At 54.1% G+C, this 11,920-nt stretch overlaps 2 protein-coding genes across 2 annotated transcripts in view; both read right to left on the bottom strand.

Annotated features, from left to right (window-relative positions):
- The window catches only part of NFATC3 (nuclear factor of activated T-cells, cytoplasmic, calcineurin-dependent 3), a 175,823-nt gene extending 169,449 nt beyond the window's left edge, over window positions 1-6,374 (bottom strand). The window contains exons 1-4 of the mRNA XM_011998006.1: window positions 6,155-6,374; window positions 2,528-2,765; window positions 1,341-1,469; window positions 568-698 (exon numbers count right to left, since the gene is read on the bottom strand). Of these exons, the coding sequence (XP_011853396.1) occupies window positions 568-698; window positions 1,341-1,469; window positions 2,528-2,765; window positions 6,155-6,374 (718 nt within the window). The remainder of the gene's footprint in view (window positions 1-567; window positions 699-1,340; window positions 1,470-2,527; window positions 2,766-6,154) is intronic.
- Window positions 6,081-11,920, bottom strand: part of DUS2 (dihydrouridine synthase 2) — a 58,073-nt gene continuing 52,233 nt past the window's right edge. The window contains exons 22-26 of the mRNA XM_011998005.1: window positions 11,272-11,393; window positions 9,923-10,072; window positions 8,723-8,810; window positions 6,868-6,941; window positions 6,081-6,641 (exon numbers count right to left, since the gene is read on the bottom strand). Of these exons, the coding sequence (XP_011853395.1) occupies window positions 6,404-6,641; window positions 6,868-6,941; window positions 8,723-8,810; window positions 9,923-10,072; window positions 11,272-11,393 (672 nt within the window). The 3' untranslated portion in view covers window positions 6,081-6,403. The remainder of the gene's footprint in view (window positions 6,642-6,867; window positions 6,942-8,722; window positions 8,811-9,922; window positions 10,073-11,271; window positions 11,394-11,920) is intronic.

Raw genomic sequence — 11,920 nt, 5'->3', positions numbered from 1 at the left:
CCCCCTACGCGTGCCCGTCCGACCTGGCTGCCCATTGGCTACTAGCGCGGCGAACTGGCGCCGGGCCCCGCCCCCTCACAGGCCTATCGCGTAACTCGGTCTCCGCGAGAAGGAAGTCACGTGAACACCCAGCCCCCGAAGAGCCCAGTTATTTTTCGGGAGTTGTAGTTGGTCTGCATTCCCTCGGCGATTCCTTCTAAATTAGACGAGAGAAGGCCGATAGCCTCTCTAATTGGATAGGGGACCACCACCGGCCAGTGGAGAAGACCTTTTTCCTCATTGGGCGGAGCTCATGTTCAAGAAGGAGTGCCGAAGCACTGAGGTTCTGGGTTCGGTGATGTGGGTGCGCATCGTGTTACTCCTGATGGCTGGCTTTAGGGAAGGCATTAGGGCCCCGCAGGGTTACCTGGACGCCGCCCACATCCTCATCCCCCCACCTCAACTTTAATGGCTGAGTCTCCAGAGGGCGGGGACCGGACCTAGTGTCCAGCTAGGTTGGGGCGAAACCGAAGGAGGCAGGTTGCGCGACAAGTCCGGACTCTGAGCTCGCGGTCGCCGCAGGCCCACCCTCTGCGGGGCGGAGCCTGCGCTCCGGTGGCTGCGCCTTTGTCCCTACTAGCGGGCCCCCGCAGCTGCTCCCTAGACAGCGTGCGCGTTTGAGGCCTCGGCGAAGCCCAATGGGCAGGGCCTGTCCCTTGCTGGAAGTTGAGTAGATTGAGCGGGAGAGCCAGTTGTGAGCTCGTACCAATCACAGCTCTGTGATCTCTGTGTCCTGGTGCATATCCATGAAAGCGGGAGGGATGAAGCCGCCCAAATTGGGTGTCTGGCAGTGGAGAGGAAGTGACACTGCCTAAAGAACCGTTTTCGTGATCTGCCCCTCTCGAGCAAGCTAGCCTTCCCGAGATGGCCCAAGACGCCTCCTCCTGGGGTCTGGGATGAAGGCCGTCCTTGGGGACTGGGAGCCTGACTTGTTTACCTAGGGCTCCGCTGAGGCGCAAGGTGGACGGGGAGGTGAGAGAAGTGGGGTGACCGCTTCCCCCAGCCCCGTGCCCCGGGCACAAGGCCCACAGGGTATAGCATCCCTAGATGCGCGTTGCTGGAGGAACCCAGGGCTGTGTCTGAGGCTTGGGTACAGGTGCGTCCAAGAAATGCTGCCCTCTCAGAGGATACAATAGGTTGTTAAAAAAAAAAGAGAGAGAGAGAGAGAAAAGAAAAAAAAGAAATGCCGCTCTCACAAGGCCTACAGCACATTCCACACCGCCCACAAAAGCCAGTGGGAAGAGAGGGTAAAGGGAAGCTCCTTGCAGAGATCTCACTGTCTGGACAGACACTTGAGCTACCAGGGAGCCCTAGAGGGAGCCAAACTAGACGTTGGGTCAGGAAGACAGGGAATGTCCAGAGCATCTAAGACGTTCATCTTGTATTGGTTCATTTCTGCCCAGTGTTCTGTACCGGTACCTGTGCTGTTCCTGGGGATTCAGAGATAAATTAAGTCTCCCTTCAGGGGTAGGGGAGAGGGGACCAGCAAATCTATAACTACTGTGCAAAGAAATGAGGGTTGTGCCAGGAGCTCAGAGACAGTTCATAAGCCCGCTGGCTGCAGGGCCTTGACAGGGGTTAGTAGGAACTGGAGTGACAGGCAAGAAGTGAGCAAGTTTCATTCCAGGCAGAGAACAGATTTCCAAAGACTTGATGACCAGAAAGTACCTGCAGTGGGCAGAAGCCAAAGGTGGGGCTGGATGAGTGGGCAGAATGCTGCAGGCCACTGCAAAGTGTCTGGACTTTATCCTGACGGCAGTAGGGAGCAGTGGAAGGACTTAGAGCAGGGGATTTACATGGTCAGAATTCTGGATGGATCACTGGATTCAACTGGGAGAGGGGTGAATGAAGTTAGAGGAAGAAGATAACAGTGGTTAAGGAGAGGGAACAACTGGCATCAGATGGGTGGAATATCCTTCCTGGTAACCTGTCCTGCCTGCAAATCTCCAACCTTGAGGGCCTCAGTGTGGAACTTGGGGCCCAAATGCCACATCAGCTCTGGAGCCCTCTGCCTCAGGCAGGCTGCTGGTCCACCTATTTGTACCACATATACCAGGATCCTGATACAGTATAAGGTCCCAGAGGCTTGGCCAGCTCATCTGAAGTCCTTTCAGACATGACTTCACCTAAACCATGGGATCAGCCATAGTCAGACCAGATGGCAGGCAGGAGGGAGACCTTGGGCTGGTCAGCCCCTCCACTGGGAAGGGACCACAGAGAAGCTGTAGATGACTTGAAAAATTCAACCACGCATCAAATGCTCAGCTATGCATCTATGTTCCCAGCCACTGAGCACCTGGAGAACACTTAGAACAGGTTACATTGTAGGGAGGGTTTCTGATCTGGGGTAAACTGAGAAGCTACCAAGGAATGGTGAGGGCTGGGACATGGATGGGCACCAACTGCAGGAAGGGAGTCACCATGTGTGTAAGAAAGTCAGCAATGGCTGGGAACTCTGCAGCCTGTGAAGGGGCCTGACCACACACACCGATATGTACATACTCTTTCAGCCTTTGCCCCAGCTAGGGCCAGGACGTCCCCCCATAAGCTCTTCCTCAGGCAGTTCCAAAGCTCCTGCAGGTCATCTGGGCCCAGCTCCAGCCCTCTAGGAGCCCTGTGAGACCAGGAGGCCCACAGGACCAGCGCAGCAGGTAGAACCCCAGGGTGGACAAGGGCTATGTGGGTCACTGTACAACCACTCTTTCCTGTATGAATGCCACCCAAGACTGGGAATTAGGGAAAGCCATCTTTATCATCAGCTGTCACAGGACTGGCCCTAAGCACCCATTGTTGAAGTTCTTCAGTGCCCTCTGAGCCATGGGATGACACAGTTTAGCCTACCCCAGTCCCTTGTTCCCCATTAGGCAAAACAGGAGCCTCTGAGGAAATTCAGAGTTTAGAAAAGTTCTTCCTCTCCATGCCAAACATCCCCCTTGTCCCAAGCTCTTGTTTGATTCTTCTGTGCCTGCTCCCCAGACCCATGCCAAGGTAGCCACAGGGGACACAAGGACTGCCCTTGAGCAGCTCCCAATCCGGGAGGAGAGGATAAGAGCAGCCAACTACAACCTCAGAAAGTTAGTTGCTGAAGTCAGCACAGGGTGCTGAGAAGACAGGGTCAGCACTTTGTCCTCAAATGCCAGGCTGAGGAGTTTGGACTTGGTCCAGAGAGCAGACTTAAGAGACCCATGGAAGAGTTCTGAGCAGAGTAACACCTGGAAGGACCCAAGTGTCTGGAACTGCAGGTAGAAGAGATTCTTTGCACACAGCCCAGTCTTCCTGCTGTGGCCTTTGAGAGACCTGCCACCCTCTCCAGCCTTACTCATCCCTTCCTCTCATGCTCATACCAAAACCATTTGTCCCCCAAATGTGATGAGCTAAGAGGAAATCCTCAATCAGGCTGGCTGGAATGGATGGATGTTGTGCTGTGGCTACTAGCCCAGGGAGAGGTTTGGGAATCTAAGTGGCCTAGTTTAAGGTGGAAATGGTGAGAACAATGGGCAGACCTTTCAGGCCTAACTGCGCCCCCTCCACCCCCCGTCAGTCCCATCCTTGGGCAGGTCACTTTGAGATCAGGAAAGGCAACACTGAGGTGTGCTAAAGTGAGACCATTTGAGGACCAACATATTCAACCAGGATCTCTGCCACATCCTCAGTCACAGAATATATACTAGACCCGCCCCACCTTCCTCCCCTGTGAAGGATCCTCTCCCCAGTGCTTCCCAGGTCCCTCAAAGCCCCCACATTCCAGCCTCTATCTTAATAGCAGACCTACATAGAGCCCAGAAATGAACCTGACCCTGCCAGCGGAGGGGCTTCCCCAGGCTTCCATACTGGTGGGAGAAGTGGCCTGAGATCAAAGCCTAGTCCCACTGGAAGGTAGATCTTAGGACTCAGTGACTTAGTGGGGTAGGGGACCACTGCAGCCTCTGTCTAACCAGTTCCAGTTGGAGTATAAGAAAAGGCAAAGGGGGCATTTTTGTTTTTTGTTGTTGTTTTTTGAGACAGGGTCTTGCTCTGTCGCCTCGGCTGAAACACAGTGGTGCCATCACAGCTCACTGCAGCTTCAACCTCCTGGGCTCAAGTGATCCACCCACCTCAGCCTCCTGATAGCTAGGACTGTAGGCACATGCCACCACACCTGGCTTTTTTTTTTTTTTGAGACGGAGTCTCGCTTTGTCACCCAGGCTGGAGTGCAGTGGCGTGATCTTGGCTCACTGCAAGGTCCACCTCCCAGGTTCATGCCATTCTCCTGCCTCAGTCTCCCAAGTACCTGGGACTACAGGTGCCCGCCACCATGCCCAGCTAATTTTTTGTATTTTTAGTAGAGACGGGGTTTCACCGTGTTAGCCAGGATGGTCTCGATCTCCTGACCTCGTGATCCCCCCCATCTTGGCCACCCACAGTGCTAGGATTACAGGCGTGAGCCACCGCACCCGGCCACACCCAGCTAATTTTTATATTTTTTGTAGACAGGGTTTTGGCGCATTGCCCAGCAGGCTAGTCTTGAACTCCTGAGCTCAAGTGATCTGCCCACCTCAGCCTCCCAAAGTGCTAGGATTACAGTGTGAGCCACCACGCCCAGCCAAAAGAGGCATTTTGATTGAGACTGTTTTTAGTACGAAAAATCAGAAGTAGGCCAGGTGCAGTAGCTCATGCCTGTAATCCCAGCACTTTGGGAGGGCGAAGTGGGAGGATTGCTCGAGGCCAGGGGTTCAAGATCAACCTGGCCAACATAGCAAGACCCTATCTCAATTAAAAAAAAAAAAAAAAAAGAAGAAGAAAAATCAGAAATTGTGCCTAAAGCTTGGTGGCTGAGACTGGACCAAGCCTCAGTCTTTCTCCTGAGTAGAGCCCTTTCTCTGGGAGCACTGGTCTGGGAAGTCAGTTAGGGCAGCCTGGCATGGAGTGACCCCATTAGCCACAGAGTCCTATCAAAGGGCCAGCCTATTGTCCTCCAGCCAGCCTCACACAGGCAGAGGACAGTTGATCCCCTCTAAGAGGAGAGCCCTCAGGACAGAGAGGACTAGCAGTGAGTTGCCCAAGGTCAAAGAGCAATGGGCTCTGGGAGGCAGTGGGTAGTGTGGTATCCTTATCTGCATATAGAAAAGCAAGCGTGGGTGGCAGGGGGGAGGAGGGCAGTGCTGGAACTGAGACAGAGGCCTCACCCACCAAACCCTAGACTCAGAGGCCAGCAGGGCCAGGGGCTGCTGGCTGGCACAGGTGCCTGACCCTGTGTTAAAGTTGCCACAAAACAGTGAGGCTCTGACACAGGGGAGATGTGGGAAATACAGCTTTGACCCAGAAGGGAATCCTCCCCTCCCCACCACCCCAAAAGAGCCTGGAAAAAGGGAGGAGAAGCAGCATGTTTACAGCTGAGGAAGCGGGGGCAGGACAGGGCAGGGACCTTTGGTCAGAACGCCCCTCCCAGTAAGCGGGGGAGGCCCCATGAGATGCGGTAGCCGTTTGTTTGCTTCTCACTGCCAGGAGGAAATTAAAGAGAATCTGCCACTTCCTTCCGCCCCAAGTGGGATGAGGAAGGCGGGGGACGGGAGGGACTGTGTGGTGTGATCTGCCAAACATAAGGGACCCAAATTGCTGTCATCAGCCGCCTCCAGTGCCCCACTGCCCAGAGCAGGAACTTCATCAGGTCTGAGGCTCCAGGCAGCTATCAGGCTTGAAGGAGACTCCGGGGATCAGACCAACAGTCCCCACCCCACTGGACTAGTCCCTTACTGGGGTACCAGTTACCCTAGTCCTTCTTCCAGATTTCATATCACCTCTCATCAGAACAGACAACTGATGTCCAGCGCGGCAGGTATACCATCAGTAAAATGGGCTTCTTGGGCCTTTCTAACTTGGCCCGAGTCCAGTGATACCCCATTCCCCACCTCTACCAGAACCACAGAGATGGGCAGGAGATTCACTTTGGGAATCTCTAGCTCTACTCAGGAGAAAGACTGAGGCTTGGTCCAGTCTCAGCCACCAAGCTTTAGATTGGTGCACAGAGGGTGGGAGTAGAATAATCATGCCAGGACACAAGCCCATTTATGAAGATGCCCAAGGCTGAAGCAGCCAGCCATGGGTGAGGGTAGGGGGTGTCTTTATTGCACAGTACCAATGTCAGGTTGGGGAGGTACCACCTGAAAAGCTCCTGTTTTCAAAGAGAACTTGACCCTGTCACTCAGATCCACCAAAGGGGCCAGGATCCACCCTTGGGTGGCCCCTGGTCCATGCTCTAGGCTGATGGCCCCTGCCAGGACATCTAACTCCTGCCAGGCAAGACCAGCATCTGGTTCATGCTGTGGCATCCACAGCCACCTTAGCACCAGGCCCATGGAGGGGGTGACTAGGGCAGGAAGAGTAGTCACCAGCCTTCCAGAGGGCTCTCTTCACCACTTCCTAAGGCCACAAAGGGCTTCTTGCACAGCTCCCCAGGTTGTGCTAGCTCCTGAGCTCTGGGGCCCCCAGGGTCTTGGTCAGGAGCCTCCCTCTTTCGCTTGTGCAAGGAAGGGCTCTCCTCACCCAGCCGACCCTCAGGGAGGCCCTGGCTCCGCAGACAGACGATGGCTGCAGCCTGCTCCGCCAGTTTCTTGGACTTGTCCCTGGGCAGACAGAGGACAATAAGGTGGGTGGACAGGGTGCAGGGCTGTCAGGCCTGACTCTACACACCCTTGGCAGATTCTGACAAAACTGAGTAAGGGGTCACCATCCAGGGATGCCACTGCCCACATACACCATCTACCCACCCCTCCTAGGACATGATAATGCTGGATGCATGGCACTCTCCTCCTCACCCCAAGCCTCCTCTCCTATGATGAGGAAACTTACCACAAGGTAGACTGATACTTTTGTTCAGCAACGGTGACAATAGAGGAGAACAGGCGATCTAGAGGGCGTTGAACCTGGTACAAAGAGAAAAGGAAACACATGGCCAGAGAAATGAGCCCTGTAGGCCAACCTGCTGGGGTCAAATCAAAGGCAGATAAAAGGAAGTATTTCCAGCCTAAGTCAAATGAAGGCTGCCTGTATCACATGCTCCTCCCAAGCAAAAGTGCCCAGTAGAGAAAGGCAGATGCACAAATACACAATGACCTCAAGTGTCTGGAGCTGTCATGGACCTAAGCAAAGCCCAGCAGAACCCTTAGCTGCACATGGCTATGGAGCCTCCTGCTGACATCTGGATAGGCCAGGTCCCCAAAATGAGGAGTCACCAGATGCCAAAAGGGTGAGAAGGGACAAGCTAGGAGCAGAGAAGGCACACCTGGATGAGGGACCAGGTGACTGGCTGGAGCAAAGAGCTGCAGGGATGAAACTGCAAGGAGCGAGGCACGTGGAAGGGTCTCACGCTCTATGCTGAGGTGCTGGCTTGATCCTTCAGACCCTGGGGAGCCTCTGACTTGAGGAGACAGAAGTTAGATTTGTTTTGGAAAAGTCACTGTGCTGGGGGTGGGCGGCGGGGTGGGGACACAGACACAACCCCCAGAAGGTATAAGCCTCGAGGCCAGAAGATCAGTCCAGATGAGGCAGAACAGCCTAAGGAAGGCATGGCCGCAAGGACCAAAGGAAGTGAAGCAAGCCTATCTCATGGTTTCCACCCCAGGGGCACCACATCTGGAGCCCAATTCTGTGCCCCATTGGCTGAGGCCTTATCCAAAAACATGTCTGGGCCAGGCGCTGTGGCTCACGCCTGTAATCCTAGCACTTTGGGAGGCTGAGGTGGGTGCATCATCTGAGGTCAGGAGTTCGAGACCAGCCTGGTCAACATGGCGAAACCCCGTCTCTACTAAAAATACAAAAAAGTTAGCCAGGCGTGCTGGTGTGCACCTGTAATCCCAGCTACTCAGGGGGCTGAGGCAGGAGAATCGCTTGAACCTGGAGGTGGAGGTTGCAGTGAGCCAAGATCATGCCACTACACTGCAGCCTAGGCAACAGAGTGAGACTCTGTCTCCAGAAAAAAAAAAACAGAGTGAGACTCCATCTCAAAAAAAATAAATAGAATAATAATAATAATTAAATAAAAAATTTTTTAAAAGGCTCATGACATAATCCCAGCACTTTGGGAGGCTGAGGAGGGAGGACCACTTGAACACAGGATTTTGAGACCAGTCTGCCTGGGCAACAAAGCAAGACCCCGTTTCTTTTTTTCGAGACAGACTCGCTCTGCCGCCCAGGTTGGAGTGCAGTAGCATGATCTCAGCTAACGGCAACCTCCGCCTCCCAGGTTTAAGCAGTTCTCTGCCTCAGCCTCCCAAGTAGCTGGGATTACAGGCACCCACCACCACGCCCAACTATTTTTTTGTATTTTTAGGAGAGACAGGGTTTCACCATCTTGGCCAGGCTGGTCTTGAACTCCTGACCTCATGATCCACCTGCCTCAGCCTCCCAAAGTGCTGGGATTACAGGCGTGAGCCACGGCGCCCAGCCAAGACCCCTAAAAAAAAAAAAAAAAAAAAAAAAAATTAAACCCTGTTTCCAAAAAAAAAAAAAAAAGAGATGTCTGGCTGAATTGGACAACCGGCCACTGTAAGAGGGGAGGGGCTATCAGCAACTGACCTGGCCACCAGCAGCTTCTCCATGCCTACAGAGAGCAAGGCCAGGCTCCAGCCTGGCAGTCTAGAGTTGAGGGTGTAAACCATGGGAGTGCCATGGCTGGCTGCAGGGCAGGCCACAGCCAGGAACTCACCGTTTCATACACAGGCTGTGCCAACTTCTCCCTCCGGCACCACTCTAGTAGGCACATCTTGGGGGTGATCTGGGCTGGGTATGCTCTCCTGGGGAAAGGAAGGGAAGCAGTTGGGGCTCACCTACCATCACCACTCCCTCCCTCAGCCAGGACATTACTCAGCTCCTGATAGGAGCTGCAGAAATGAGAGGAACTGAGACACCGAGCTGCTGCCTTAAGGCTTCTGTGCGTGCTCCCCTAGGCTCCCATTCCTGTCCCACCAGCTGCTTGGACCTGGGTTCTCCCTAAAGGGAAGATGAATTTTGGCATGCTCAGGAAATTGTAGGGGAAGGGGGAATGAACTCCCAGTACTCTGGGGTCCAGCCTGGAAAAACAATCTTCAACATCCAAGAAGGAAGCTTGCCACTCAAGACAAGATCAGTAGGGAGTGGGTGGAGGTGGGCAATGGAGGTGGCCAGACAATGGTCTCGGGGATCTAGCTCAGCACCCACCCTGATTACGCCTGCCAAGTGTCAAGATCATCTGCTGCAGCCATGGACACATGGAATCTGGTTTCAGAGTCAGCCTGTGACAGGGTGACACGGTGGGAGGGGTCATATTCCAACTTCCCAACTGGAACTCTCCCTGGCATCTGACTGCCCAACATCTATCCCCCCACCGCTCCCCCTCCACCCCTCTGCCAGACAACACTGGCTCCTGTCTGGTCGTGGGGAATGGAGAAAGGCTCACATCCCAGAGGAGGGCACCATTCAAAGCTGAGTCACAATCTGAAGCGTAAGCAGCTTGAGAGGGCACCACAGGGGTGGTGAGGGGCACTGGGTGTGGGCAGGGCTGCAGAGCCAAATGAGGGCTAGGGTCCTACTGTTGTTTGAGGAGCTCCATGCAAGCAGCCAGCTTCTCAGGGCCTTGGAAAAGCACAGACTTTCAGGAACAGGAGACAAGTCCCCCCTGCCCTGAGTTGTGGGAGGCGGTGGTAAGTCAGGGAAAAAGTAGAGTTCAGTCACCCTTGGGACAGCCTTTCAGGAACTATCTTCCCTGAAAGCACCTTCTATGGGATGCTGAAAATTTAGAACAAGTTTCCAAACCAAGAAGACCTGTGGCCCCTATGTTTGACATTACATACAGCAGCCAATTTGCTGGCCCATTGGGACCCCAAGGGTGGTGGCCCCAGCCCAAGCTGAGGCCAAGCTGGAGACCTACCGGTCAAACTTGACAGCCATCTTAATGACACCAGAGGTATCTTCAGCTGGCTCCCCTGTCTCCTCTGAAGTCCTGGCTGACAGCTTGGCCCGCTGGGCATCCAGCTCCTGTGTGGTCTCCTCATAGAAGGCACCAAGGCCAAAGGCCTCACTAAAGAGGAAGAAGACGACCAAGGCAAACACTTCAGCGGAGCCAGCATCCAGGGTACTGCAGAACCCCAGGGCCCCACCACTGAGAAACTCCTCTACCACAAACAACAAAACACCACCAGGGCCTGGCCATCAGAATGTGCCTCCTGCCCAGCCCTGGGATTACCCTGGACTGGAAGATGGACAGTGAATGCGAACCCAAGTGTGGACACTGGAGGGAGGCTGGACTGGTTGGCAAAGGTTGTAAAGGTCAGCCCCACCACCTGCAGCCTCTCTCCTGAGGGGGAGCACACAGATAGTGTCCCCAGTCAGCCGTGACTGAGTTGACCAATGCTAATCAAGCACATGGGCCCATGGGAGGAAGAGACAGAGGCCTGACCACTAAGTGGTTCCGCACTTCCCGCCCAGCCACAGGCAGTTATACATGGGTCTCAGCTGACACTGAGGCACCACCCAGAGCTACAGAGTTATGTGGGGTAGGGACTGAACCAATGCCACAAGCCAAGGGTGGGAGGAGGGCTCTGGCAAGGGTTTTTCCCTTCTAGGAAACATCTTGAGGGTCGGAAGACTCAAATGAAGATAGATCCCCAATGGCAAAAGTGGTTCAGAAAGGCATCTATAAAAGACAGAAGCTATAGATAGCTCATGTGAGAGGGAGAGAGCCTTCCAGGCAGAGGACCCATTACAAGCACAGGTGTGGAGGTCTGGAAGCAGACAGGTAGACAGGGAGCTGTGGGGGCAGTGGCTAGGCCAGCTTGTGAAGGGCCTCAACTGTCAACCATCTGAGCTAGAGCTGCGCCTGATCTAGAGAATCAACAGGTGGTCTCTCAAACTGCAGGGTGATGGGTGTGAGTGCAGGCTCAAGGGAGAGGCTCCATGCTACAGCCCAGTTCTCCTGAACACTGGTTCCTGGTGGCCTGGCGTGTGACCATCCCATTTATGGGAAACCCCCTTCCTTTGCATTCCTCTATCCTCCTAGTACCCTAGTTCCCAGAGCTCTGCTAATCTGTCCAGGGATGGGACGTTTCAAAGCTTTCAAAGAATCCCCTCCTGGGAGGCAAAGCTATACCATCACTCCACTCCTCTACATCTACATCCAGAAGCTGTGTCCCTGGTCCCCTAGTGGAGTCAGCTTAGGGCTCAAAGTCAAACTTGGGCAATGTGTACAAGGACAGATGGACATCTTATTGTGCCTCTTACCAAATTTCCCGGGAAGACTGGGCAGCATGGAGCAACCTTCCCTGGGGCGACTCCAGCTGTTCTCGTAGCATCTGGCACAAGCAGTACTTGGTGTTGGTGTAGTGGTTGTCATACTGCACCGCCTGAGAGAAGAAATGACTCGCCTGATGCCCAGGCAGGCTCTAAGGCCTGGGCTATGTTCTAATGGCAGGGAAAGGGGCTCCAAGAAGGCACTAGAGATGTATGTGCAGCAAGGCAATGTGACCCCCAGGAGCAGTGGCTCGCATCTGTAGGAAGATTGCTTGAGGCTGGGAGTTCAAGAGCAGCCTGGGCAACATAAGACTCAACTCTACAAAAATTTAAAAAAGAATATTGGCCGGGCGCGGTGGCTCAAGCCTGTAATCCCAGCACTTTGGGAGGCCGAGATGGGCAGATCACGAGGTCGGGAGATCGAGACCATCCTGGCTAACACGGTGAAACCCCATCTCTACTAATAAAAATACAAAAAAAAAAAAAAAACTAGCCAGGCGAGGTGGCGGGTGCCTATAGTCCCAGCTACTCGGGAGGCTGAGGGAGGAGAATGGTGTAAACCCAGGAGGCAGAGCTTGCAGTGGGCTGAGATCCAGCCACTGCACTCCAGCCTGGGCAACAGAGCGAGACTGTCTCAAAA

The sequence above is a fragment of the Mandrillus leucophaeus genome, unplaced genomic scaffold (genome assembly GCF_000951045.1).
Source record: "Mandrillus leucophaeus isolate KB7577 unplaced genomic scaffold, Mleu.le_1.0 Scaffold551, whole genome shotgun sequence".
Classification (NCBI taxonomy): domain Eukaryota; kingdom Metazoa; phylum Chordata; class Mammalia; order Primates; family Cercopithecidae; genus Mandrillus; species Mandrillus leucophaeus.
Note: the sequence above shows the minus strand (reverse complement) of the source record. Positions and strands in the feature narration are given on the sequence as shown.